Consider the following 26,709-nt stretch of genomic DNA (forward strand, 5'->3'; position numbering starts at 1 on the left):
TTCAGGAGCATTATGTTTGATTCTACTGTGTTATTCTTTCGGTGTTATTTTTCAACTTGCCCAATCTTTCCCTCCTGTATAAAGTCTTAATTATCTTAGAAAAGAGTAATGTCGAGCCTACGTGTCGTTTAAAGTTCTAATTTTTTTGGTATAAACTCATCTACAGAAGAGAGTGATTTGTACAACTAGCAAAGGTGGTCCGACAGCCAAACGATCTATCAGATCCATCGTATCTACAGGTTCATCTCGTTTTGGACAAGCATATCCAAAACTAAAGAAGGTGGTCTCGTCCTCTTCTTGTTCTCTTCTCTATTGGAGCTTGGCATAGGAGAGGAAACAGAAGCAGGAGACGCCGATTCGACGGAATCCTTGGACTTGTTCTCTGCCAAACTTCTGTGGATCATTTTCTCAAGTTCACGCAAGTCCAGCGAGGTACTTCTCGAATGTGCACCACCCAGAGTATTGGTGCTGTGGTTGTTACTCACCGGCAAGTTGGATTTACTGTTCATGTTAGGAGAGGACGAATTAATCAGAAGACTGATCGATTGTGTCTTTCTCCTTCTCGAATCTTTGGATGTTGCACTGGTGGGTGGTGAAGAGATGTTGACAGAAGGATCCACAGGTGACGGTATGTTGAACGCGTCCAACAATTGGTTAGATGACAACCTTTTGCTGCCACCACTATCGGTGATGACACTTTGCATAGACGGGTTCTGCTCTTGAATTAGTTGATTGATTGGTGAAATAAAGGAGTGTCTATTTTTTGGCGGAATGTATGATTGTGCCAGTGCAGAACGCAAATTATGACCTGGTTGAGAAGTCAGATTCGATAAATCAACCCTCGATTGGTTATCATTCATAGAGCCAAACGAGGACGAAGATGCAGTGGAGTTGTGTGTGAAACCGGAAGAGTCAGAGTTTGGCGTAGCATTCTCATTTCGGTAGCTATTCTTCTTTTCCATAAAGCTAGTAGGATCGTAAGTCAGGAAACTGAGGTCACTCTTGTCGTCATCGTAGTAAGAAACATTACCGCCTCCGTAATAATCGTCAAACCTAGTGGCATCTTGTGCTGCCTTTCGATTCTTCAACCAGTACCAAAATCTGGCACTCAATAAAAGCACAAAAAGTGTGACGATAATGGTGCCAACAGCAATGAAAACCGTGCCATTCTTATCGTCGTAATGGTAAACGAATGGATTGTATTCGTGAGATATAACAGGAGTAAATGTTGCCGATGCGCTAGCACTTGAATGCGTGCTCAAACTGCTTAAGCTGCTATGTGTGGTGGTGGTTACAGTACGCTTTGAAGAGGCCATTATGGTGTGGTATATTCTGATTTCGAGAGGTCTCTATCTGCTAAACTTTCTTTGGGTGATTGAAAGCACGAATTGTGGGTAAACGAATGTGGCCGAGTTTGTACTCTGAAGTTGCAGTAAAGTTTTCTCTGGAAAGAGGCTTCTCAAGTATGGTAGAGTATATCAGAACAGAATGAATAAAGTGATTTTATTATGTAACAGAGCAGACTAGTGAAGAAAAAGAAAAGAAAAGAAGAGAATAACACGTAAGTTGGTATTGAATAGAAAGAAAGAAGGAAAAAGAGTTTCTCCTACACTTTCTTTACACGAAGCCATGACGGTTTGCAAACAGGACATACACCCGTCAACCAAACCCCTGAAAATATTATGCATTCAAAAACCTGTGGGCTATCTTTACAACCTATCTAAAACAATAACAATCAAAACGCGTTTCTCTGTTTGCTTCTTCGCACCGCGTTTACGTTCCTTTCGTTTTGTTATTTTCTCATTTTCAGAGTATTTTTCTTTTTTTTCCTTTTGTTTTGATCTCCCTTGCGGGCTCTAAATTTATATATATATAGAAACCATGTTCACGCTTATACTCATAATCGTATATATACCTATAATCATGTTCAATACATAAACAGACAACTTGGAAGAAGCCCGGTATTCAGAATTTCCAATCGGCGCCAGCAGATTCAATTGCCCATGCAAACTTTTCTCGTAACGTCTTGGTGAATAACTTCTCGATAGGAACATCGTATTTCTTAGAGAACATGACCGTCAAACGCGGGTCGATATAGTTCATCTTCGAAGTGTCCAAAGAAACAGCGGAGTTTTCCTCTTTATCCTTCAGTTGTAGACTCGTGTTCTTGATTCTTTCTTCAAGCTTATCGATTTGCAACTTCAATTTTTCAGCTGTATAACTACTCTTCTCTTCGTACTTCTGGGACTTTGCCTCGGACTTAAACTGCTTGATGGTCTCTTTTGCTTTTTCGGCCTTTTTCTTGTTCTCTTCTTTCAGCTCTGCCATTTTCTGCTTGTATTCGTCGGCAGACATCTCCTTCTTCTGGTACTTTAGCTTCTCTTTCTCCCTATCAAACCTTTTCTGAAGTTTTTCAAGTTCGTTCTTTGACCAACGCGAGACAATCTCCGACTCCTTTTCCTTTGTCAAATCTTCGATTTCCTCAAAGTATTCGAGATCCTTCTTTTTCATGGTTTTGTCCAGCTGCAACATTATTCTCTTCAGCTTGATCTTCTGCCAAATCATTTCTTCTATCTTTTCGTTCAGCTTTTGGACACCTGCTTGATGCGCCTTTGGAATTGTACGCTGATGGTTACATAGAATTGCAACCTCTCTATTAGCAGCATTGAAGGCAACAACTTTCTCCTTGACAGTACCGACGTTGGGAATCAAATCCAACTGATCTTGCATGGTCTTAGAGGCATTGTAGGTTCTGAAAACTTTCGCCGTAAGCCCCGTCATAAATCCTTGGAAATACTTGTTTAAGATTGACGGATCCAGACGATCAAACAAATCATCTCCAGGTTTCTTAGGCTCTTTTTTGAAAATTTTCATATTCTTGAATACTTGGGAATCGACCTGAACCTCTTGATAGAATCTGATCGAATCTTTACCAAGGAAATCAAAGATGACAGTGTTAGGAGGCTTCAGGAAAATGTGCTCAAACCGCAAGGAACAACAGCCCACGGTGTCTGCCTCGTCATCACGTTTCTCCCCACCAGCTCTCAAGGCAAACACGTCAATCAGATAGGTGGCCGTTGCAATTTGCCTGTCGATCATCATACTACTTTTGAGCTTTTTGGTATAGTCGGTTCTGATCTTATCAACATGCTGCTTCAACTCTCTTGCCTTCTCGAACTTCTTCAAGTCACTTATACCTTTGAAAGAAGAGTTCTGGGAAAGTCTCACGTACTTTATATTGCCCATGATATTTTCCTTCCACATTGCCAACCACCCAACAGTGTTGTCATGACGGATCTCGCCCCATTTGTGGCCCTCAGGGGCAGTTGGTGTTGGTGATTCCTTTCCCAAGTTCAAAGTGATGTCTTCCGGTTGAACCCTGCGTTTCAAGGCGCCTGTTTTTGGATGAGCACCACGTCCCCTGAAGAGTCCTGGAGGTTCGATATGGAAATTACCAACCTGTTCCTTCCTGCCATCTATGATACAGTACTTGTACATCTCCTCGGTTTTCTCTCGCTCCTCCTTTGCCTTCTTCTTCGCTGCCGAAGGTAGTGCCTTCTTCTCTTCTCGCTTCTTATCATAGTACTGATATATTTTGGAGAAATCACACTTGTCGAAAGAGGTGATGTCAGCGTCCGGACAACCGCTGGTCTCCGCCAGCACTTTTCTGAAATCGTTGAAAAAGTTCTTTTGAAATACAGGGTTCTTCGCATGTTCCGATTCCAACAGGGCCCCGAAAAATCCAGTAACTTCCTCTGCTTCAAGCGGAAGGCTGACAGGCTTGCCGTCGTAGTACAGCTTGACACTCTTTGGTAGCGGCTCATACGGTGGGGGGAACATGACACCATTGTGCTCCAAAGTTTCCCATTTGATTTCGCCGTTCAAGTCGTCTGGGTTTTCCCACCACTTGAAGGTATCTTCGTCTTCGGCATTGTCATCGGTGTTCTGCGAGTCCTTTTTGACCTCCTTTTCAACCTCCTTTTTGGTCACCTTTACGGTTTCCTTCTTGACCGCCTTCGTTCCCTTCTTCGCGTTTGCCTTCTGCACCTTCGTAGAGGTGCTTTCGGTCTTGACCTTTTTTGTTGAGGGTTCCTTTGCCTCGGTCTTTAGTTTTCTTTTTGGGGCTTTCAGATCACCAACCACAATCTCCTTCTTCACTATCGATTGCGACATTCTCCAAATGAGCGTGTGTGTGAACTGTTTTCGGCAGAATGTAGTATGCCACTCTACACAAAAGACAAAGCAGTACCCCTACTGCAAGCCAGAAAAAACGTCAAAAAAGCTGTGTTAACTATGGCCAACAAAATAATTCTAAAAAAGTATTCATCATCATCAACACAATAATGCGACTCAAATGAAATTCCTTGTTCTCGCGTACGACTAAAATTTAGGGTAGAGAAAAAAAAGTGTGAGAAACAGAAATTTCGGTCGCAATACGCCGAGCAAGGTTCAAGGCCTGGGAGGCCGGCTGGGAGGGCATCCCGCACGCCCCCAGTGGCCAGCCCGGCGTATGCCCGAGCGCCTGCCGAGTGCCCCCCCTCTGTTCTGCTGCCCCCGGCGGCGTACAGACAACGTCTGTGCCCTGTCCCGAAGGAAGAGTTGCCGTGCAAAGAGGCGGAAAAAGAAGAGATGGGCCGATCGGCGTATGGTGTCCATTCAGAGAAGGGGCACAGGTCTGCCGAAGCAGTCGGAATAAAAGAGTTTGTCTTTGGGATCTACATCCTTACAGTTGTACAAAGTGCCTAACCGTGTAGTTCAGGGCCACCCGTCGGCGACTGCCGTGCCTTTGCCGAGCAAACAGACGATCGTATGCAAGTGCCCCTGCATTTTCCTTTCTGTCGGGCAAGGCATTCCTGTGTCGCACCGATATTTTTTACCCGTTCTAGTTGAGCTGGCGCATTCCGCCAACCGCCAACAGGCTGTATGTGTATACACTACAGATGTATACATACGTAGCGCTCTGTGGGGTGTAGGTTGGGCAGAGAAGCAGCTAGGGCGCAGCAACACACAGCAGCGTTACTTGCTGCCCGCCCGTAGAGCGAGGTGGCAGCGTTAAGTATTCGGTGCTCTCCGAGGGCTCTGTGCGGGGCAAGTCGTGACGGATAGCAAACATCAAAGTAAACGTTTCAAATGGCCGATGCGAGCAGTGCTGGTATATATAGCTTCGATTAGTAGACCCGTGTAAACGGGTACGAAAAGGGAAAATTACTGTTTCCAGCAAGTCATCAACAACGAGATGCTGCTGTGAATTGCCCGATGCGGTTAGAAATAAACAGCCGTAGAGGCTTTCGCGTGAAAATGTTATGTCAATAGTGTGCAAATGGGAAAAATCAAAGGTAAACAACCGTTTGGGGAAACTAATGTCGAGTTTCAGGGAAAAGCAAAACACAAATTGTGGACCTTGATCTGGGAGCTTGATTGATCAGTTTTACGGTCTTCGTCTGCCTTTCTCTATCGACTCTATATATACTAGTTCCTTTTTACTTTTGGGGTTGCTTCTCAATTCCTATCGATAATCCCGTTGTTTCTGATCTGCTTCTTCCGCCCTTTTCCTTTGATCTCTTCTTCTGGACGTTTATGTTGAGCAATTCAATCCTCGGTTTTTCTGAATCCAGTAGCCAAGGGGAATAGAGAGAGAAAAAGGTTAGTGAAATAACACTCCATTTCCTACACTAACGATTCCAGCACATCTTTTCGTAAGTTTTAGCCCAATTGACAATTCCATTTGTCACTGATACCGCTTCTATAATATTACCTCCGGCTATACTACGAGAACTCTAGCTGCACCACTCCATTTTTTGACTCAGCCATCTCGCCATTCAGCCATCCACCGACATGAGTTCTAAAAGACCCCTGCAACCTCTCAATGACGTCCACCTGAATAAGGCAAATGTTCCTCCTTTAACTGCAAAAACACCCATCAAAGGGTCTGTCACAAAACCGGAAGCAGGCAAGAAGAAGAAGAGAGAGAAGCTTAGCTCCTTGTGCAAGACTCCTCCAAGTATAGTCAAAAATAGACATGGTAGAGGCTATAGAAGAGGACACTTCCTCGGTGAAGGTGGCTTCGCTCGTTGTTTCCAAATGAAAGATGATACTGGCAGAACATTTGCAGCAAAGACTGTTGCGAAAGCATCAATTAAAAATGAGAAAACCAAAACTAAGCTTTTGAGCGAAATCAAAATCCATAAAAGTATGTCACATCCAAACATCGTCGAGTTTATAGACTGCTTTGAAGACGATGTTAACGTTTACATCTTGTTAGAAATATGTCCCAATCAATCCTTGATGGACCTTTTGAAAACCAGAAAGATTTTAACTGAAGCTGAAGCGAGATATTTCATGGTCCAAATTATTGGTGCTGTCAAATACCTACACAGAAGAAAAGTTGTTCACAGAGATTTGAAATTGGGTAACATCTTTTTCGATCCGCAAATGAACTTAAAAATTGGTGATTTTGGACTTGCAACCATTATAAATTCTGCACATCCAAAGAGATACACCATTTGCGGTACACCAAACTATATTGCACCTGAGGTTTTAGGTGGTAAGGAAGTCGGACATGGCTTTGAAGTAGACATTTGGGCCATTGGTATCATGCTATATGCCATGCTTTTTGGTAAGCCGCCTTTCCAAGCTAAAGATGTCCAGGTTATCTATGAACGGATCAAAACTAATGATTATAAATTCCCACCAGATTCAACCGTGTCCTTAGAAGCCAGACAGCTAATTAGAGATATGCTTTCAACTGACCCTTACCAAAGACCTTCATTAGATCAGATTCTTAACTATGATTGGTTCAAATGTGGAGCATTCCCATCCCATGTAACAGTAGAATCATTGAAGCAGAAGCCAAAACATCTTGCATTCATTACAAAAGAAGAATCAATGATCAACCTTGCAAATTGTAAACAAATGGTCGGTATCAATGATGTGCCAAAACATCCAGTGGAGATCTTGAGAACAGACCTAGAAAGCGAACGCCCAAAAACTTTACTTCCGCATTCATTATCGCCTGATAATAACAAAAACAAATACAAAGAGGTTTCACCTGTAAACATCAAACCTTATAAGTCTAAGATCTCTAACCAATTGTCAAAGGCTAAGTATGATAACAAAATGGTTTTGATGTTGAGCGAATCACTATCAACTACTTTGAAAAATATAAAAGACATTGAATCCGGACAACTACAGCCAAATCCAGAATTACTGCAAAGACCCCAACTAGTCAGTAAATGGGTCGATTATTCTAACAAGCATGGCTTTGCCTATCAACTTTCCAACAATTCCATTGGGGTTTTATTCACTGAAGGACACACCGTACTGAAGTTCCAAAACAGAGATGACATTTACTTGATTCTGCCTGATGAAGAATGTGGATGGAAAGTTGACCACTTTGCTCCTGAGGAGATGCCAAAATCGTTAACCAACGAGATGCAGGTTATTGAATTTTTCGATAAATACATGACTGCCCATTTGTCTGATGTTTCTAGTGATACTACCAGCATTCAAAACGCAGGTATCTTTTTGAGAAGGTATACCCGTGATGACAATGGTATAATGTTCGAGTTAAGCAATGGTAGTTACCAATTCAATTTTAAGGATCATCATAAGATTGTCATTTCCGATTATGGCCATTATATTACGCACATCACACCAAATAAAGAAATTGAGACATTGCCTTTAGACTATGTTTTAGAAAATGGTAACTTTTATGAAACAGCAGATGACTACTTCACAGTGAAATACAACTTCATGAAGCATGCGCTCAGGGAAAAGCTGTCAATTTAAACCTTTTGGAAACCCTTCAGCCAAATGTTTTATTCTTCTAATCTGCTTTACTTGTTTTCGTTTCTTGAAATCTTTCTTGGGTTATTTGTTTTGTATGCTTTATCATCACGGTTTGATACCTGTTGAGCTATTGTCCTCTCACTTTCTCTATTACGCTTTTTGTTTCATGTTCGGATGCTTTGTCTTATCAGCACTATAATGGTGGGACGGCTTTGAAAGCAAAAAAAAAAAAAAACACAGCAAAAATCTGGTGCTTTCAACCACTTGAGACTAAGGGCTTTTCATTCGCAGCACAAAAGCATGTTAATTTCTGGTTTACTTTTCTCAGCTTTACTGGTTTTGCAGAGGCACGTCCTCTTTTGTAATTTTCCCTTGCCTAATTTTCTCACATATTCGACTTGGCACCTCCAGTGCTTTCGTTTCTTCTTCCCACCCTCTTTTACCATTCGTATAAACGCCACTTTAATTTTACCTTCATTTCATCGAATCGAACCGCCTCTGCGACAATAATCCTCTGGTTGCTGTGTCGTTGATTTTGTCGAAAAATATAGTATTAGCGACTATTATACAGAAAATTACAGTATGCTATGTATAGTATGTAAAAGAGTGTGCGTTGGGTGCACCTGCGGCACGTAGTTTAGAAAGGAGGGGTAGCGCTGAGAAGGACTCAGAGGACATCGTCGTTTTCGGTGGCAGACAACAAGGCCTTCAACTCCCACTCCCTCTTGAATTTCTCGTTCAAAAGACCCAGTCTCTGTATCAACCTGTTGCACGCGTTTTTCAACGCCGTTCTTGGGTTGTAGCCTTCCTCCGTCTGGAGCCTCATCATGAAGTTGGCAAAGAGCGGGTGCTCGATCTTGTATGCGGCGAACAGCACCTTTGGGTCGTTGATGAGCTCGTCTCTGAGCAAGTTTCCCAACGTGTGGTCTTCTCTCTCAAACTTTATTAGAAGACAGTTCGGGACACGCGAGTCGGGTGTTATCTGGATCCTGCGGAAGCGCAACGCCTGCTGGCGATGCCGGTCGTGTTAGTATGTCTGTTCGTGCATCTTGAGAGCGGTAGATCGTGGAATACGTACTTAGGCACTCCATCGGGGAGAATAAAGAGCTCGAAACGGTCTGGTGCGTTCATCGTGTATGACTGTGTGTTATGTGCTGTCTGAAGCCCTCTTTGCTCTCTTTGCCCCCTCCCTCTTGCCCCTTTCTAGCTCCGTCTTCGCCTCCTCCTCTTCACCATGGTGTTCGTTCATGTTGCCAGCACGGGCGGAAGCCCTGCGTTCCAGCCCCGGTCCGCCGATCGGCCGCTGGCCGTCTGCCATTTTGTGGAAACGTGTCACTAATCGCGGCAAAAAGCGCCAAAAATGCGAAAATCAACCAAAAAGAACCCCGGGCAGAAAGCGCTGACGTAAGCAGGAGGGAGCTATTCTTCCCTGGGAGAAGCAGCGAGCGGCACGGAGAGATTGGCAGTGCGGGAGAAAGCTGAGCGTGAGGGAGAGGAGGGAGGCAGCGAGAGAGGGAGGAGGTTCAGATTCAGATTTGCTTCCCGTTTCTGGACCCAGTGCAGAGCCAAGACGGGGTGCCCCCATGCGGTGTTGTCGATCCTAGCGTCAGCAGCAGCACCAGTGACCAGAATCAGCAGCCCATCTTCTGGAAAAAGCACCGCACATTTCAGGGGAGCACCGACAGCAAGCGCAGAGGAAAGTTTCCACCCTTCCCGACAGATTTCCCTTGCAGACTTTGTATCACAGCACCAGATCGTCAGCCACGGTCCGTTGCTTGTTTTTCCCATCAAACCCCCTGCCAGCCGCCGCAGAGCCGCATCGTCGTTGAGTCTGGCTCGCTGTCTGCTACACGCACACAACACCTGTACTTCTACGCTGGGAACACCGAAATCGAACCTTTGTCCCTAACACCAGCACGACCTGCACAACCAGTGATCTGAAACCAGCACCCATTCCAGCCAGCACACACAGACCGCCACCACAGCATGTCCTCGTGGAAACCGCAATCGCACGCCGATGCAGGCCAGACAGAGCCCACCGTGGCTCTGCCTGTGCCACCGGCGGCGTCAGCTGCCCCTCCGGTTGCCGGAGCCTCGTCGGCGTCGCCAGGCACCTCGGGCCAGCCGTCTGTCCAAACACAGGCCTTTTCCCACCAGCAGGCGCCCGTGTTACCGCCGCCCTCCGCCATTGGAAACGGTATGTCCCGCTTCTTTTCTTGCCCCTCTTCCGTCCCCGGACAAACACGAATACTAACCACACCCGCTCCCCCCACTTTTCCCTTTCCACCTCCAGCAGGCCAATCCCATATGTACCAGTTCCCGCCGTTATCCAACCTGAACAACCTGCCAAGATACAACATCCCGGGCAACAGCAACCCTGGCCTCGGCCAGACCCAGCTTCCTTCCTTCAACAGCATCAGCAAGGGCGTGAACAGCGTCGGCAACAACCTCCAAGCCAACATCACTTTGCCACCAGCCAACCAGTTGCTCAATTCTCCAAACGGTCAGTCCTCGGCAGAACACCTCCCTAACCACCTCGACAACGGCAGCATCGCCGCCTCCCAGTCACCCGTCAGGGAACAGGCGGGTTCAAGGCTCCCAAGCGTCTCCGACGCCGCTGCTGCTGCCGCTGCTGCTGCCGCAGTTGATGATCAGAAGGGCAACCCGAACTACAAGCCGCTCAACGTAAAAGATGCGTTGTACTACTTGGACCAGGTGAAGCTACAATTCCGGAATCAGACCGACGTCTACAACAACTTCCTCGACATCATGAAGGACTTCAAGAGCCAAAAGTAAGTATTTCACACCCGACACCCACTGCAGGCCTATCTGCACCAACCTATCTCCCCTCCGTCTACCTTTTTCCCCTTGTCACATAGACTGCAACCTGGGCCTCCCCCCTGTTCTAACAGCCTGTCTGCTCAGTCAGCCTCTTCCCCTTCTCTTTTCCCGGCACCGCGCCTCAAGATTTGAGATTTGAGAGATTTCGGCTTTCAGAATTTGCTGTTTTGGGGAAACAGAGCAGACGCAAACGTGATGGAAATAGAGACGGCTAGTTTCCAAGGCAGTGCGAATTTTTCATGAGCACGATAACAAGACTATCAAGATAACAAAGATAACTGAATACTAACATAAATTTCTCCCTTTTCTACAGTATCGACACACCAGGTGTTATTGAAAGAGTTTCGTCCTTATTCAAAGGACACCCAAAGTTGATAGACGGGTTCAACACCTTCCTTCCCCAAGGCTTTTCCATTGAGTGCTCAACTTCTGATGTCAACACCATTATTGTCACGACTCCATTGGGAACCTCCATCAGGAGAAACTCTGCGACGTCCCTTCCGAGCGCGTCCGAAGCCCAGCCATTGTCAGCTGCAACCAATAGTGCGGCCGACCAGCACTTGGCAAGTCAAGATGACAAGAATAATGATGTCACGAAAAGCGATATCTCTACACAGATGCCTGCCTCTGGAGCGTCTGCAAACCATTATCCAGACGGGTTTCCACAGCAAAGAGGTGTGCCCTCCCAGTATCCGTACATGGAGAATAACAACGGCAATGTCAACGGCAACACAGATGGCAACACCAACGGCAACACTACTGACAACACTAACACCATTGTCCAGCAGCAGCCGCCATTCAATGCACCAGAGCAACAGGCTGCCCCGGCAGCAGATCAACAAGCAGAGTCGAAGCAGAGTACCCCAGCCGAATTTGATCAGGCTATCAACTATGTAAACAAGATCAAACAAAGGTACGCTTCCCAACCAGACATTTACAAGTTGTTCTTGGAAAACTTACAAATGTACCAAAAGGGCCTCAAACCAATAAATGAAGTTTATAGAGAGATTTCTGTTCTCTTCAGAGATGCTCCTGACTTGTTGGAAGACTTCAAATTATTCATGCCTGATAACACCATCGTCAAAGATGTCCAGCAGTCCGAATATCCTTATCCTCAGTACTATCCGCAAACAGTGCAATTACCACCAGTTGGAAATTTCCAATCGGCTCCTTATCCTAATGGCCAACATGACATGAACAATATTCATAATCCATCCCAAATGATTTTGAACCAACAGCAATACCCAATGCAACAACACCCTGCCCAGTCCACACAGCAAGACCAGTTGATGAATCAAGGACCAGATGCCCAAGCTGCAGCTGAACAGTACCCGCAATATGCCCAACAACAATTTCAACCTCAACAATATCCTTCTCAACCACTTCAGCAGCAGCAGCAACCACTTCAACAGCAACAACAACAGCTGCAGTCGCAGCAGCAACCACCACAATTCCAACAGGATGCACATTTGGCAGCTAAGGATAGAAAGAAAAAGGGTTCAGTGTCTGGTGTAAGTCAGATTCAAACAGTTCAAAAGCAGGGTCAATTACAACCGAGCGATGAATTCCCCGTTTCTAACTTGAGAGGTGCACCACTTGAACAACATCAAATACAACAGCTGCATGAAAAGCCTGCTCTTATTTCAGGTGTTCTCGAACCTGTTTATCCTAAAACTTTGGATACAGATCTATCCAATGAATTAGCATTTTTTGATAAAGTGAAGAAGGCTATTGGTAATAAGCAAACTTACAATGAGTTTTTGAAGTTACTAAAATTATATTCAAGTGATGTTATTGATAAGTCGACTTTGCATGATAAAGCACGTACTATGATTGGTGGGTTCCCGGAGCTTTTTGAATGGTTCAAGAACTTCATTGGTTGGGAAGAAAAACCTTTGAGAATTGAAAATATTGCAATAAAAAAGCAACAACTAGATTTAATGATGTGCAAAGCTGCTGGCCCATCGTACAGACAATTGCCTAAGTCACAGACTAAAATGCCATGCTCCGGTAGAGATGATTTGTGTTGGTCGGTTTTCAATGATGAATGGGTCGGTCATCCTGTTTGGGCTTCCGAGGAATCTGGATTTATTGCTCACCGTAAAAATCAATACGAAGAAATGCTTTTCAGGATAGAAGATGAAAGACACGAATATGACTACTATATGGAAGCCAACTTAAGAACCATTCAAACCCTAGAGACTATTGCCAATAGAATAGCCAACATGACACCTGAGGAAAAGGCTAGATTCAAGTTGCCAATTGGTTTGGGACATACATCTAGTACGATTTACGTCAAGGTCATCAGAAAGATCTATGATAAAGATAGAGGATGGGAGGTAATCGATGCATTGCACGAAAATCCTACAGTTACTGTTTTAATTGTTTTGAAAAGATTGAAGCAGAAAGATGAAGAATGGAAGAGAGCGCATAGAGAATGGAACAAAGTTTGGAGAGAAGCGGAGCAAAAATTGATGATCAAGTCCCTAGACCATTTGGGTTTATCTTTCAAGAACATCGATAAAAAATTATTGACTAACAAGCAACTTGTGAGTGAAATATCGACAATCAAGCAAGAACAAGTCAACAAAAAACTTCACCCCCTGATGACTAGACCAAAGTCTGAATTGATTACCATGTATGAAGATTTCAGCATTTTTATGGATATTCTGAAACTTGTGAATACCAACTTAAAACATAACCAAGTCTATTCTCAGAATGATAAAGAAAGAATGGAGACTTTCATGAGATCTTTCATGGTTAAATTTTTCTTCATGGACCCACAATACATTGAGGATCAGTTAACGAAGCGTGGAATTGTCTCAGTTAATGAAGATAATGACACTGCAGAAGATTCTAATAAGGAGGAAATCAATACCAAGTCGATTCCAACTCTTTCTCAAACAAAGAAGAGACCTAGAGAATATGATTTATTGAGAGACGTTTTACGGAAGAATAAGAGAAGAAAGAACGAATTACAAGGTCAACAGCAAAGCAACTCCACAAATGATCAAGAGACCGGTGAAGATGAGCAAGTTCCTGATGAAATACAAAAGGTTCAATCTAACTGGATTTCAAATGAGACTTTCAATTCAACGGACAACAAGGCCAGAGAGGAGTATAACATGTTCGCCAATACTCAAATCTACGTCTTTTACAGGCACTTGGACACACTTTATAAGAGATTGTTAGAAATAAAGAAGATTGCTCCTTCTGTCAATAAGGAAATCAAATCCAGACTACCAACCAAGTTTGCATCTGATCTTGGCTTAATTGATCACCATTTGGAAGATTTAGGTGTGTCTATCAAAGGAAGCGATTCTTATTCTGAAGCCCTTGAATTGTGTGTTAAATTGATCGACAACAAACTCGAGCAAAGTACCTTTGAAGAAGCTCTTCGTAATGGGTTCAGAAATAAAGCTTTCAAATTGTTCACAATTGATCGGGTAATTCAAAGTTTGATGAAACACTGCCACACGATAGTTTCTGATTCCAAATGTAGTGAGATTCTGCTGTTGATGGAAAAGGACCGCAATCAACCAAAAACAAGTACAAAAGACCAAATCCTTTACAGAATTCAAGTTCGGAATTACATGAATTTAGATGAAAATATGTTCAAAATCACTTACAACAAGGCCTTGTCAGCAACCACCATCACTTTCCTAGCTCTAGAAGATTTGACTATTAAGGATGAATCTCAGGATAAAGAAGGTAAATGGAATTATTATTTGACAAGCTACTCGATGTCTCATCCGACGGAAGGTTTAGACAGTACTAAAATTCGTTTACCATTTTTGAAGAGCCAGCTAGAAAATGAACAAGAGGACGAAAATGAAATCGAGGGAGTAGCAGATTCCAAGCTATCGGTGAAGATCGATATGGATACTTACAGAATGAGATTTGAGCCAGAATCTTATGACTTGTTCATTAGAAACTCTCTATATTCGAAAAAACCAACTAGTAAAAAAAACCGGCAAATCAGACTTGATAAATTGGTTGATGTTGTGAATGGTGATTATGGAATTGCTGCAGACTTGAAAGAAGACGGTTTGAAGCGTGCCAACGAGAAACTCGAAATTTTGAAGGCAGAAGGCCCAGAGAAGTATCTCAAGTTCAGCATGGCACCCCAGGCTGAACAGGTGAAAAAGAACAATGAAGGTAAAGAAGAAGTAGGATCTGAAGCTACTGCTATTAGCACCGAGAAGCAGGGAGAACCAAACGGTCAAAAGGAAGAGACGACTGAAGAAGAATCAAAGGAAACCAAGGAGAAGAATGGCGAAAAGGTGGAGGAAGGTTCTGACAAAAGCAGTATTACCAATCCTCAAAGCAGAGAAACTGCTGCTACCGAAGTTACCATTCTGGAAGGTGACTCAACAATACAACAAGACGAAACTGTTGAAAAAGTTGACATTTGAGAATGGAGTTTATTTTTGGATCTACAATGGAGAATGAGATTATTTATTCCCAGCCTTTCTCTTTCATATTATTTTATATTATATTTTTACTCACCATGTTGTACTAAAGTTATACATGAAAATCTTTTTTTTTCATGTATCTGTGTTTGATAGTTTTATTTGATTTTATATGCAACTATTTATAATTTGCTTTTTATTTACCAAAATTTCTGTAATCTATACACTAAAAGAATAAGCCTATTTTGTTGTTTGCTGGCTGGTGATGTTTAACTCACAGTTTTTTCTTGTTCATTTCATAATCCTCTGTATCCATGTCAACACCAAAATCATCTAAAGTCTCGCCCATATAGTTGGACCAGTTTTTCATCACATATTCATTATCATCATCATTACCTGTCGATGAGCCTTCTTCATCAACATTAACGCCATCTGGTGGGAAGGGTAGACCCAACTGGTCCTCCTCAAGTTTATCCTTGATGTAGGTCATACCGTCGCCAGAAGGAGCCCCGAATGGGTAAAGCCAAGTATATATGGGTCCGAGAGAGTCTACTAAGTTTTGGTACGCAGAACCCAGATCGTAAGGGAAGACCAAGTCTTCAAACGTGAAGTTGAGAGGTATTTGGGTATCTTTTTTCAAGATCCGATAGTTGACCTTCCACGACTTCAAATTTGGGATTGGGTCGGGCATGTCAGGGTAAAACATCTTGTAGTTCATGCGTATCTTGATCCAAAAGTTTTCCGTGAAGAAGTTATCCTGGATTCTGTCCCACTCCCAGGACTCGATCATTGTCTGGTTGTACATGGCTGCTGACACTGCTCGTATAAAGAGGATTGAAATGGTCAAGAGCACAAACGAAACCAAAAGCATGTTGACAATGTAGAGAGAGAGTTTAGCGGGCGAAATGAAGTAAGACGGAAAATTCCTTATTCTGAAGACCCACCACAGCTTTTGCGTGTAGTAGACAAACCCAAACGCGATCGGAACGAGGATCCAGAAGACAAACCGGAGGAAGTACGAGAGATTGTAGTATCCTATGCAGTTGTTTGTCCAGGGACAGTGATGGTCCATCCGCAACACGCACGTGCCGCACTTTCTGCAGTGGTGGGCACGCTCGGGCTTGTAGTTCTTGCACTTTATGCAGTACTTTCTCCACATCGACTGCGGCTGTTTGAACTCGTCCGGCGGCAGCTTGTAGTGTGCCGGCGGCGACCCAGCCGGCACAGTCACCGCAAGGAAGTACGAGAACCAGAGCATGAAGTTCGAAAGCTGGAAGTAGACGAAGGACGACGTCGTGTACGTCGGATCCCCGTACATGATGGCGGAGGTCGAGATCTGCAGATACAAGATAAGCACGCATGGAATGGCAACGCCCACCCAGGGGCGGCTGAACTCAACGGGCATGACAAACGTGTAATGTGTATTCTTAGGGTTTTTTCTCCCTTGCTTCCCTTGTGTCCGCTGCTTTGTTCCGTCATTTCCGTCGTCTTCATCGTCTCTGATTCATGATGATCTGGTTCCCTGACTGGGCAAAAAGGTGGTGCTGACTGAAAAATTCGTCGATCGACTCAAAACGCTCTCTTCTGAGAATATAGTTTTTGCGCCGATCGTCCTTTGCACCGCCATACGCAATATCCTTGCACCGCCACAGCAGACTCTTATCAATTACGTCAGCGCTGAAGACGGGAAAAAAGCCGAGAGAGCCGGCCGCAGCCGTCATTTCTGCCCGAAGCGGCAGCAGAGACCGAAGCGTCCAGACGTCAACACGCAGCCGCGCTTAGAAACTGCCGTTTTGGGCGCGGCTGCGTGTTGACGTAGCAGCAGCATAGCTTCTCCGGCCAGTCAAACGCTGGCTCCGTGCTCCGTTTTCTGCTTCCGAGCGGCGGCGTTATCCGATGGAGACAGTTTCTGTCTGCGCCATACTTTTGTTTCCTATTTCCTGTTTTCGTCGTCTCTGATGATGGCAGGTTTTCTTGGGCCTCAGTTGTGTCGGAAGACTTTGTACTGTCGAGAGAATCTGTTGCGGCAAGGGCACTCTTTCTCTACTAACTCTCTCTCTGGTTTGCTCTCTTGTTTTCTGCCCGGACCCGGTCAGTGTAGTTTCGCATTGCCTCTCTTGGCTCTAATTAAACCAGCTCTTTTCCACTAAAACAGACCTTGCAATCACCACACGCACAACAGCGATTTTTCACTGCGGTAGTTAGGTAGCAAGGTAGACAGTTTGATAACAGATCGATTCGAGATGTCTGGTGCAGTCGAACAGAGACCAGAGGAGCTAGCTCCTCCGCAATCGGCCGTCGTGGACGAAAAGAAAGACGGTGTGGTCCCAGGTAGTGGTGCAGCAGGCGCCGGTGGCGACGAGAGTGACGACGACGAAGACATCGACCAGTTGGTGATGGAGTTGCAGTCCCATCACAACTAGGGCGGCGACGAGGACGGCGAAGAAGGCGACTCGGACGAGGAAGATGACGAAAAACATTCCTCGTCGTACAAAGAAGTTCCGGACGAGTACTTGCACACCGACCCGGCCGTCGGGTTGACGGCCTCCGACGCGTCCAAGAGAAAAAAGAAGTTTGGGCTGAACCAGATGGCCGAGGAGAAGGAGAACCTCGTGCTAAAGTTTTGCATGTTCTTTATCGGTCCTATCCAATTCGTCATGGAAGCCGCAGCCATATTGGCCTGTGGTTTGGAGGACTGGGTCGATTTCGGTGTGATTTGTGGTTTGTTGATGCTTAACGCTTCTGTCGGATTCATCCAGGAGTACCAGGCCGGTTCCATTGTCGACGAGTTGAAGAAAACCTTGGCCAATACCGCCACTGTCATCAGAGACGGCCTGCCAACCGAAGTTCCTGCCAACGAAGTTGTGCCGGGAGACATCTTGAGGTTGGAAGATGGTACAGTCATCCCAGCAGATGGTAAGCTGGTCTCGGAAGAGTGTTTTCTTCAAGTCGATCAGTCGGCCATCACAGGTGAGTCTTTGGCTGTCGACAAGCATTTTACTGACCCAACCTTCTCTTCCTCCACTGTCAAGAGAGGGGAGGGCCTGATGATTGTCACCGCTACCGGTGACAACACCTTTGTTGGTAGGGCTGCCGCCTTGGTCAACAAGGCCTCTGGTGGCCAGGGCCATTTCACAGAAGTCTTGAACGGTATCGGTACTTTATTGTTGGTTTTCGTCATTATCACCTTGTTGTTAGTCTGGTGTGCTTGTTTCTACAGATCTGACCCGATCGTCAGAATCTTGAGGTACTCTTTGGCTATCACCATCGTTGGTGTCCCGGTCGGTTTGCCAGCCGTGGTCACCACCACCATGGCTGTCGGAGCTGCCTACTTGGCTAAGAAGCAAGCCATTGTCCAGAAGTTGTCTGCTATCGAATCTTTGGCTGGTGTCGAAATTTTGTGTTCCGATAAGACTGGTACCTTGACCAAGAACAAGTTGTCTTTGCATGAGCCATACACGGTTGCCGGCGTTGAGCCAGATGACTTGATGTTGACAGCTTGTTTGGCTGCTTCCAGAAAGAGAAAAGGTTTAGATGCCATTGACAAGTCTTTCTTGAAGTCCTTAATCAACTATCCAAAGGCTAGAGCTGCAATGAAGGAATACAAGACCTTGGAATTCCAGCCTTTTGACCCTGTTTCCAAGAAGGTCACTGCCATCGTTGAATCTCCAGAAGGTGAAAAGATTATTTGTGTTAAGGGTGCCCCATTGTTCGTTTTGAAGACTGTCGCTGAAGACCACCCTATTCCAGAAGATGTTCTAGAAGCCTACCAGAACAAGGTTGAAGAATTTGCCTCTAGAGGTTTCAGATCCTTGGGTGTTGCTAGAAAGAGAGGTGAAGGCCACTGGGAAATCTTGGGTATCATGCCATGTATGGATCCCCCAAGAGATGATACAGCTTCTACTGTTGCTGAAGCAAGAAGATTAGGGTTGAAGGTCAAAATGTTGACCGGTGATGCTGTTGGTATTGCGAAGGAAACTTGTAGACAATTGGGTCTTGGTGATCAAATCTTCGATGCTGAAAGATTAGGTCTTGGCGGAGGCTCTACAGACATGGCTGGTTCAGAATTGGCCGATTTTGTTGAGAATGCAGATGGTTTTGCTGAGGTTTTCCCTCAACATAAGTACAATGTTGTTGAAATTTTACAGAACAGAGGTTATTTGGTTGCAATGACTGGTGATGGTGTCAACGACGCTCCTTCTTTGAAGAAAGCTGATACTGGTATTGCAGTTGAAGGTGCTTCTGATGCCGCAAGATCTGCAGCAGACATTGTTTTCCTTGCTCCTGGTTTGTCTGCCATCATTGATGCCTTGAAGACTTCCAGACAAATTTTCCACAGAATGTACTCCTACGTTGTTTACCGTATTGCATTGTCTTTACATTTGGAAATCTTCCTTGGTTTATGGATTGCTATCTTGGATGAATCATTGAATATTGACTTGGTTGTCTTCATTGCCATTTTTGCCGACGTTGCTACCTTGGCTATTGCTTACGATAATGCTCCTTTCGCTCAAAGACCAGTCAAGTGGAACTTGCCAAGATTATGGGGTATGTCCATTATCCTTGGTATTTTCTTAGCTATTGGTACCTGGATTACCTTGACTACCATGTTCTTGCCAAGGGGTGGTATTATCCAGAACTTTGGTTCTATTGACGGTGTCATTTTCTTGCAAATTTCCTTGACTGAAAACTGGTTGATCTTCATTACTAGAGCTGTTGGTCCATTCTGGTCTTCGATTCCCTCATGGCAATTATCCGGTGCTGTCTTCATCGTTGATATCATTGCAACCTGTTTCACTTTGTTCGGTTGGTGGTCCCAGAATTGGAATGACATTGTCACCGTTGTCAGAGTTTGGATTTGGTCTTTTGGTACTTTCTGTGTCTTGGGCGGTGCCTACTATGCAATGTCCGAGTCCGAGAAATTTGACAGATTAATGAACGGTAAGTCTATTAAGAAACCACACAACAACAGAACTTTCGAAGATTTCGTTGCTACCATGAAGAGAGTTTCTACTCAACATGAAAAATCCAACTAAGCAAAGTGTTGGTTCTTCCAAATATAACTTTCACTCTAAATCATTATAATCCATATCCAAGCTCTAACTTACTCCATGATCTAGTCTTTTGATATATTTTTTATACATTTTTTCTTGATTCCCCACCGTTTAGCGTTTAATCTTTATTTTTTACACTAAGGCATTGTTTCCATAGTCTATGGTTCCAATATTCAGGAATAATTTACGCAGGCCACTCTTTGTCTTAGTCTAAACTTTGTATATGCTGATACTTATATACTTTTAAATCGGTTGTTTTTGACATTCAATAATATACTAAATTTCAGGTATGCAATTAAGTAGAATTCCTTCGGCTATCTCAATAGCACCGGCCAGACCTTACACCCTCAAATAAAAATTGAGCTTTTAAATTTCTTTTTGTTACGACGTAGAACATCTCTCCGAAGTCTTCTGAACTCCCTATTTAATTCACCTCTATTGCTCCAAAACCACTCATCGTATTTCAGCTCTTCGTTAACCTTCAGTTCTCTTAATTTATTGATTTGAGATTGGGCAACCAAGAAAGGGGAATCAAAATGTGAAAAGAAAAGCCCAACATTTTTCGTTTTCTTTAAGTTTGGAAGCACAACTTCAACCCTGGAGTCATCGATATTACTATCCTCTTCTGTTTTTTCCGTAGCTGAAGTTGATGAGCCGGCACTCAATAGTGCTCTCAATTTTTCTGTGGTGTTTGTGGCTGGAGTCTTCGTTGCGTCATCACTTTTGCTTGAGCCAAAAGTTGGAATGAACTCGTCATCAATTTCACCATCTGTTTTAGCTGAGCCAAAAGTTGGAATAAATTCATTGTCAATCTCGCCAATATTTTCGGCATTAACTTCATCGTCGTTACTTTCCTTTATCTGTGCTGTGCTTGGCATAGACTGCGTCTTAGTTATTGACTCAGATGGGTGTTTCTTGTGTTCGTCAACCGGATCCTCACCATCTCCTTCTAGTTGTTCCGCATAGTCAGATATTGGCTTGAGATTGTTAAAAAATTCTTCGTCGTCATCTTCTTCTACTTGTTCTTCTTTGCTGATCTGACTTCCGTATGACTTGTAATCCTGGATCACTGACTCTGGAGAAGGCTTTAAACATTTTTTCTCGGGAACATTGTAAGTTAAAGTTAGCTCTTCGCTATTGCTGTTCTCATGCTCATCATCATTAAAGTTGTTCTCGGCAACTCTATTTTCCAACTCGTAGTCAAAATCTGAGTTGTTGTCATTCTTATTATCATCTTCGAGTTCCACAGGCTTTTCAAAATTGTACTTGTTGAGCATGTCTTCAAGAATTTTGTTCGTTTTATGTTGCTCCTCTTCCAGTTCTTCTTTGATGTCGTCAGCGGTCGGCACTGTAGTATCTTTGACTAAAATTTTACCATCATCGAAGATAACTATTTTGCGGGCCAATCTGTCAATAACATGATCGTTGCCATCTCTCCATTCGCCAGCCACAAATCTCGACGTCAAATCACGAATTGCCTTATTTTTATCCATTCCCCAAAGTTTGGTCTTCTTACATTTTATCACCTTGAGTCTTCCATTGATGGATATCCTGAGCGTTAGGTTTTTTAAATCGGTGGTTCTTGGAGTTGCTCTGAATCTACCCTTTGTGACTAGTGCTAATTTGAATGGGTTTTCATCTCTTTGTGCAATTCTGGCTAATCTACTCTCTGGGACCTTACTTCTTCTTTCTCGACTGAGAATCTTAGGGTCCTGGCGTCTGGAATCCTTCTCCCAACGTTGCAAATAGTTTTCTTTGGCAATACCAATTGTTAACTTGGAGCCCTTATATCTCACGTCATTCCAAAGCTTCTTCAACTCTTTGAACTGAGAATCATTAAGTTCCATTGTTACATATGCAAAGTTATATTCCAAAACTGGCTTTTCATGTATTTCGATTGGCTCCACAATCTGCCCGATCTTGCTAAATCTCTGTTCAAGCTCGGTGATGTTTTCCGTCAATTCTTTAGATAATCCTCCAATGTGAAGCTTCCTTCTCTGGACTTTTTCCATACTGTTTTTCTCGGTCATGACTAGTAGTACTATGTAATAGTAATATAATCAATTTACTTGTCAACAGTGTTCGACATTTGTTCTCTTCAACCCCCTTCTCCAATATCTCAAGTAGTCCAGAAAAAAAGCATGAAAAAATTTCCCAAAATGGAAAACCGTTCGGTGCACGGTTTTCTGATAAGAAATCCCTTTTTTTCATCCATTTTGCGTCGATCGGCTGTTTCTTGTTTGAGCTCTTTACCAGTTTGACAACGTTTTTGGTGAAGAGTCCGTTCGAAGAGTTGCTGATGCTGGCAACTCAAAGGAGCAGAGCTTGAAGTAACCGGTAAATAACATTTGGTAATCGGCATCAACGATATAAAAGTTGGAGTATCAATATGACTTCGCAGAAGACAGAGGCCAGTGCCGTTTCGGGGATTGACGAAGAGGTACCACTCAATGCCGAGTTCTACATTGATTACATCTCAGATCCTGTTGTAAAGGAAAAATTTATTTCCAACACCATTACCATTCCTCTTAAAGAAGAGAGTGAAGAAGTTGTGATTGATGCCATAAATGATTTGCCTGACGATTCTAATGAGTTGTGCATGCTATTAACAAACGAGGAATGTCCGGCCGAATATTGGATATTGGTTGCCAAAGCATATGCCAACCAAGGGAAAATTGACGAGGCTTTGACAGTTATAGACCAAGCCTTGAAAAGTCCATTTGCTACAAAGTCATCACCTGAAAGTTACTCTGAGTTGAACAACTTTGCAGCCTGGCTAAATATTTTAAAAGCAAATACATTCCACGACTCTCAGGCTCTAGATAATGCGAGCGCTGAATTAAAGGCTGCATACTCGTCATCAAGCATCAGCAGTGAATATAACCTTTTGGCTGAAGCTGCATTAAGTTTAACTTCCAAACAGAACAAGGGTAAAAGAACCAAGTTTGAAAAAGAATCAAGAAACTTTGATGTTGTTTTGCAAAAGAATCCAAAGAATTGTTATGCTTTGATGGGCAAGGGTAAACTATTCTTCTATAGGCAAAACTATCTTGGAGCTTTGAAAGTTTTCCAAAAGGTTTTGCAGCTTAATCCTTTGTTGAGACCAGATCCTAGAATAGGCATAGGTTTATGCTACTGGTTTCTTGAAAGAAAGGACTTGGCAAATCAAGCATGGCAAAACTCTATTCAGGTCAATCCTGATAAAAATTTAGAGGCGAAGATTTTGATTTCCATTGCTAAATTTGATGACTGTTTCTTAAATTCAGTTTCTGATGAAGATTTCAAGGCTAAATATATTGAGGCAATGAGTTTTGCTAAAGCATCGTATCACGAAGATCCGTCCAACCAAGTTATTCAAATTATCCTTGCTTCCTATTATTTTTCAAAGGGTGAAATTGAAATCGTACAGAAGATTTGCGACAAAATATACAACGACCCAAATGCTACACACTTTATAAAGAGTGAATCTTTGTTTTGGTTAGCAAGATGCAAACTAACTTCTGGCGATGTTTTGCAAGCTCAAAAGATGTTTTCAGACTCTATCAAGCTCAATGAAAGTAACACGTTGGCCAGAGTTGGATATGCACAGTGCTTAGTTATCAGAGGAGAAATCAACGATGCAATTAGAACTTTTGAAAAGGTACAAGAATTGAACTCCAAAATTCTCGAAGTCACCTATGCATTGGGAATGCTTTACTCCAAGATTGACAAATTTCGGGAGAAAGCAATCACTGTGTTAGAAAAGTATGTCAAAATTGCAGACGACCAAGGTGAGTCTGTTTCTGTTTCGGCATTACTCACTTTAGCTAAGCTTCATGAAGACAACGATATATCCAAGTCTTTGCAGTATTTATTAAAGGCAAAGGAAGAGGAGTCCCTTGCTGGGAAAACTGATGAAGAGATTTCCGGTATAATGTTCAACAATCTTGGTGTTTTTTCATTGTTAGAAAACCATGTAGATAAAGCAGAAGAATATTTCAATCAAGCACTGAAAAACGTGAAGGCTCAATATGCTACCGACCCTGAAACAGAGAAAGCACTTGAAATTACACTCACATACAACACTGCAAGAGCCGAGGAATCTACAAATAACCCTCATAAAATCCAAAATGCGATGAAACTTTACAACGAGATCCTTGAAAAATGTCCACGTTACACAAGTGCCAAGATAAGATGGCTTACTATTGCTTGTTTATCAGAAGACAAAAACATCAAAGAAGAAGTCCAAAAATTGTTAACAGAAGAGTCTGATGACTTGGAAGTCAGATCGTTCTACGGTTGGTATATCAAAAAGTTTGGCTCCAAGCATGGTCTCGTCGAAGATAAATCGAAAGATCTTGAAAGTGAACATCATAGAGAAACACTAACCAAGTATACTTCGCATGACTGTTATGCATTGATTTCAATGGCAAGGGTGTATTGTGTTCTTGCCAGAGAGAACAAGGAGCAATTGAAGAAGGATCAATATTATGTGCGTGCAGCACAATTATATCAAAAAGTGTTAAACTTGGATCCAAAGAATGCTTATGCAGCACAAGGTATTGCGATAATTTTTGCTGAAAAGAAACAAACTGGTTTAGCTTTAGAAATTTTTAGAAAAGTGAGAGATTCATTGAATGATATAACAGTCTATTTGAATATGGGGCATTGTTTGCTTGAGGTGAAGCAATTTGCTAAAGCGATTGAAAGTTACCAATTAGCACTCACTAGATTCACTGACGGAAAAGATGCTAGACTATTGAACTATTTTGCAAGGGCATGGTTGTTGAGAGGAATGTATGAGAAGAATTTAGAGTGTTTCAATACTGCGTTTGAATATGTTAGCAAATCTTATGAAATAAACCCAAGCCCTGCCTACCAGTTCAATATCACTTACATTGAATATCAACTTGCTGATTTTGTCAGAAAATTGCCACCATCGAAAAGAACAATGGATGATCTTGAAAGATCTATCAAGGGACTAGAAGATGCAATTGTCGTTTTGAATTCAATGGCAGAAGATAGCACAATACATCCTCCATATCCTGCGGATGACTTGAGATTAAGAGTGAGTATGGGTAATACACTTCTAAAACAGCTCGAAAAGGCACTTGAAGATCAAAAAGAACATGATAAAGGTTTTGAGGCTAGACTTTTGGGTGCCAAGAAATTAAAGGAAGAAGAAGAAAAAAGGAAACTTGAAGCTAAACAAAAGGAAGAGGAAGAACGTCAAAAGGTCGAGGAAAAGCTTTTAGCAGAGAGAAGGGAACTAGAGCAGCAGCAACAAGAATGGAATCTTCTCAGAATAGAGGAAGCTAAAGATGAGCAAGATATAGTAGATAAGCCTCCAGTGGAGAAAGAGAAGAAGAAAAGAGGAAGAAAGAAGGCAAAGAAGGAAGATGATGATGACGAGAATGATGTACCAGCTAGCAAGAAAGCAAAAACCAAAAAAACGCCTCAAAGGAGTAGCAAACTTTCCAGTGAATTTATTGATAATAGTGACGATGAAGCAGAGTACAGCGAAGAAGAAGAACCGCCACTTGATAATGAAGAAGAAGAAGAAGAAGAAGCAGAGTTTAGCGGTGGAGAGGATGCCAAAGATAATGTAGCAGAAAAGTTCGATAGAAAAAAGGGCGTTATCATAGATGATGAGGAGGACGATGACGAGACCAGTGCTGGTGCTGGTGCTGGTACGCAAAAGAAAGTTGAAGATCATCAGCCAGTCAAAGCTGATGCTGGAGAAGATGAGGGTGATGATGGATTATTCTAATTATGTATACTAAGAATCTTTCTCAAAAATAGTTTGGAAAAGTGTTCTTTTTCTGATTGTATTTTAATATTACATCTGTGTACTTATTATTAAAAAAAAGAACTATATCTCATGTTATGGAAATGTTTGACGATAAAAAGATATTTTTAATGCTCGAACTTTTTGGATCTCTTTTCACGGATATCCTTCTTTTTAGCAGAGATCTCATCCATAGTAGCATTGTGACTGACAGTGGTTTCTTGGTTAAAAGGATTTTCATCGCTTTTTTGGAACTCCTTGAATATCAACTGCTCCAACTGCTGCTTTCTCAAACCAGGATTTTCACTTTTCACTTCAGGAAGTCTTCTTTCAGTGTATGCTGCTAGTGCAGCCTTGAATCTTCTCTCCGGATGTCTATCGATATCTTTGTTTGATACTGCATCTTTTTTCAATAACGTCAGAGCAGCTAAAGAGTCATCTAGACCTTCTGCACTAATCGTGGCCTTTGGACCGAATTGATTCAATGCATCGTCAAGGCCACCTTCTTTCTTGTGACTTTTACTCTTACCACCTTTCTTAGCTTTAATTGAAGAGGCTTCCATTTCAAGTAGAGCTTCACGCTCCTTCTTCTTATCTAGTTGTTCTTGCTTCTTGGCCTCCTTTTCAAGTTGCTTCTTGGAAGGTTTCTTTGCTCCGTCATCCCAGTCGGAATCAGAGTCCGGTTGTTGAACTGGTTCTGCATTTCCTTTCTTTCCTTTCTTAGCCATTGTGGTTATCTCTAAATACAGTAACTTTTACTTGTCAAATAGAACAAAAGCGCCTCTTTGTTTCTGTTTAGGCATAGTCAGATACGGTGGCGATGTGTGCCATCCTCGTCTGACAGCAG

At 43.0% G+C, this 26,709-nt stretch overlaps 12 protein-coding genes across 12 annotated transcripts; 5 read left to right on the plus strand and 7 right to left on the minus strand.

The window, feature by feature from the left end:
* Window positions 1-132: 132 nt before the first annotated feature.
* On the minus strand, window positions 133-1,648 carry PICMEDRAFT_101676 (hypothetical protein). The gene has a single exon (XM_019159643.1). It carries the CDS (start codon window positions 1,314-1,316, stop codon window positions 234-236), a length of 1,083 nt encoding a protein of 360 aa, XP_019020554.1. The 5' UTR covers window positions 1,317-1,648; the 3' UTR covers window positions 133-233.
* A 317-nt stretch (window positions 1,649-1,965) lies between these two features.
* PICMEDRAFT_70989 (hypothetical protein) lies at window positions 1,966-4,173 on the minus strand (the record flags this gene model as incomplete). The annotated part of the gene is made up of 1 exon (XM_019163791.1): window positions 1,966-4,173. One exon carries the CDS (start codon window positions 4,171-4,173, stop codon window positions 1,966-1,968), a length of 2,208 nt encoding a protein of 735 aa, XP_019020555.1.
* A 1,662-nt stretch (window positions 4,174-5,835) lies between these two features.
* On the plus strand, window positions 5,836-7,788 carry PICMEDRAFT_70990 (hypothetical protein; the record flags this gene model as incomplete). Its single annotated transcript, XM_019163792.1, has 1 exon — window positions 5,836-7,788. The coding sequence occupies one exon, from the start codon at window positions 5,836-5,838 to the stop codon at window positions 7,786-7,788; it is 1,953 nt and encodes a 650-aa protein (XP_019020556.1).
* A 577-nt stretch (window positions 7,789-8,365) lies between these two features.
* PICMEDRAFT_14901 (hypothetical protein) lies at window positions 8,366-8,961 on the minus strand. The gene is made up of 2 exons (XM_019160588.1): window positions 8,867-8,961; window positions 8,366-8,777 (listed from the first exon to the last, which is right to left on the minus strand). The coding sequence occupies exons 1-2, from the start codon at window positions 8,917-8,919 to the stop codon at window positions 8,456-8,458; spliced, it is 375 nt and encodes a 124-aa protein (XP_019020557.1). The 5' UTR covers window positions 8,920-8,961; the 3' UTR covers window positions 8,366-8,455.
* PICMEDRAFT_101846 (hypothetical protein) lies at window positions 8,772-9,199 on the plus strand. Its single transcript, XM_019159644.1, has one exon. The coding sequence runs from the start codon at window positions 8,925-8,927 to the stop codon at window positions 9,189-9,191; it is 267 nt and encodes an 88-aa protein (XP_019020558.1). The 5' UTR covers window positions 8,772-8,924; the 3' UTR covers window positions 9,192-9,199.
* On the minus strand, window positions 8,913-9,675 carry PICMEDRAFT_101890 (hypothetical protein). Its single transcript, XM_019159645.1, has one exon. The coding sequence runs from the start codon at window positions 9,574-9,576 to the stop codon at window positions 9,208-9,210; it is 369 nt and encodes a 122-aa protein (XP_019020559.1). The 5' UTR covers window positions 9,577-9,675; the 3' UTR covers window positions 8,913-9,207.
* A 780-nt stretch (window positions 9,676-10,455) lies between these two features.
* PICMEDRAFT_23790 (hypothetical protein) lies at window positions 10,456-14,735 on the plus strand (the record flags this gene model as incomplete). Its single annotated transcript, XM_019162324.1, has 5 exons — window positions 10,456-10,580; window positions 10,943-11,172; window positions 11,284-11,348; window positions 11,415-11,708; window positions 11,898-14,735. Coding segments are annotated over 5 exons (3,552 nt in total), but the record flags the coding sequence as incomplete, so codon positions are not given.
* A 580-nt stretch (window positions 14,736-15,315) lies between these two features.
* Window positions 15,316-16,359, minus strand: PICMEDRAFT_70993 (hypothetical protein; the record flags this gene model as incomplete). Its single annotated transcript, XM_019163793.1, has 1 exon — window positions 15,316-16,359. The coding sequence occupies one exon, from the start codon at window positions 16,357-16,359 to the stop codon at window positions 15,316-15,318; it is 1,044 nt and encodes a 347-aa protein (XP_019020561.1).
* Window positions 16,360-17,284: 925 nt separating this feature from the next.
* PICMEDRAFT_70994 (hypothetical protein) lies at window positions 17,285-20,077 on the plus strand (the record flags this gene model as incomplete). The annotated part of the gene is made up of 2 exons (XM_019163794.1): window positions 17,285-17,434; window positions 17,465-20,077. 2 exons carry the CDS (start codon window positions 17,285-17,287, stop codon window positions 20,075-20,077), a joined length of 2,763 nt encoding a protein of 920 aa, XP_019020562.1.
* A 365-nt stretch (window positions 20,078-20,442) lies between these two features.
* Window positions 20,443-22,125, minus strand: PICMEDRAFT_9914 (hypothetical protein; the record flags this gene model as incomplete). The annotated part of the gene is made up of 1 exon (XM_019165144.1): window positions 20,443-22,125. One exon carries the CDS (start codon window positions 22,123-22,125, stop codon window positions 20,443-20,445), a length of 1,683 nt encoding a protein of 560 aa, XP_019020563.1.
* A 313-nt stretch (window positions 22,126-22,438) lies between these two features.
* Window positions 22,439-26,178, plus strand: PICMEDRAFT_14904 (hypothetical protein). The gene has a single exon (XM_019160589.1). The coding sequence runs from the start codon at window positions 22,485-22,487 to the stop codon at window positions 25,842-25,844; it is 3,360 nt and encodes a 1,119-aa protein (XP_019020564.1). The 5' UTR covers window positions 22,439-22,484; the 3' UTR covers window positions 25,845-26,178.
* Window positions 25,991-26,590, minus strand: PICMEDRAFT_70997 (hypothetical protein; the record flags this gene model as incomplete). Its single annotated transcript, XM_019163795.1, has 1 exon — window positions 25,991-26,590. The coding sequence occupies one exon, from the start codon at window positions 26,588-26,590 to the stop codon at window positions 25,991-25,993; it is 600 nt and encodes a 199-aa protein (XP_019020565.1).
* Window positions 26,591-26,709: the final 119 nt, after the last annotated feature.

Source organism: Pichia membranifaciens (assembly GCF_001661235.1).
Source record: "Pichia membranifaciens NRRL Y-2026 unplaced genomic scaffold PICMEscaffold_1, whole genome shotgun sequence".
Classification (NCBI taxonomy): domain Eukaryota; kingdom Fungi; phylum Ascomycota; class Pichiomycetes; order Pichiales; family Pichiaceae; genus Pichia; species Pichia membranifaciens.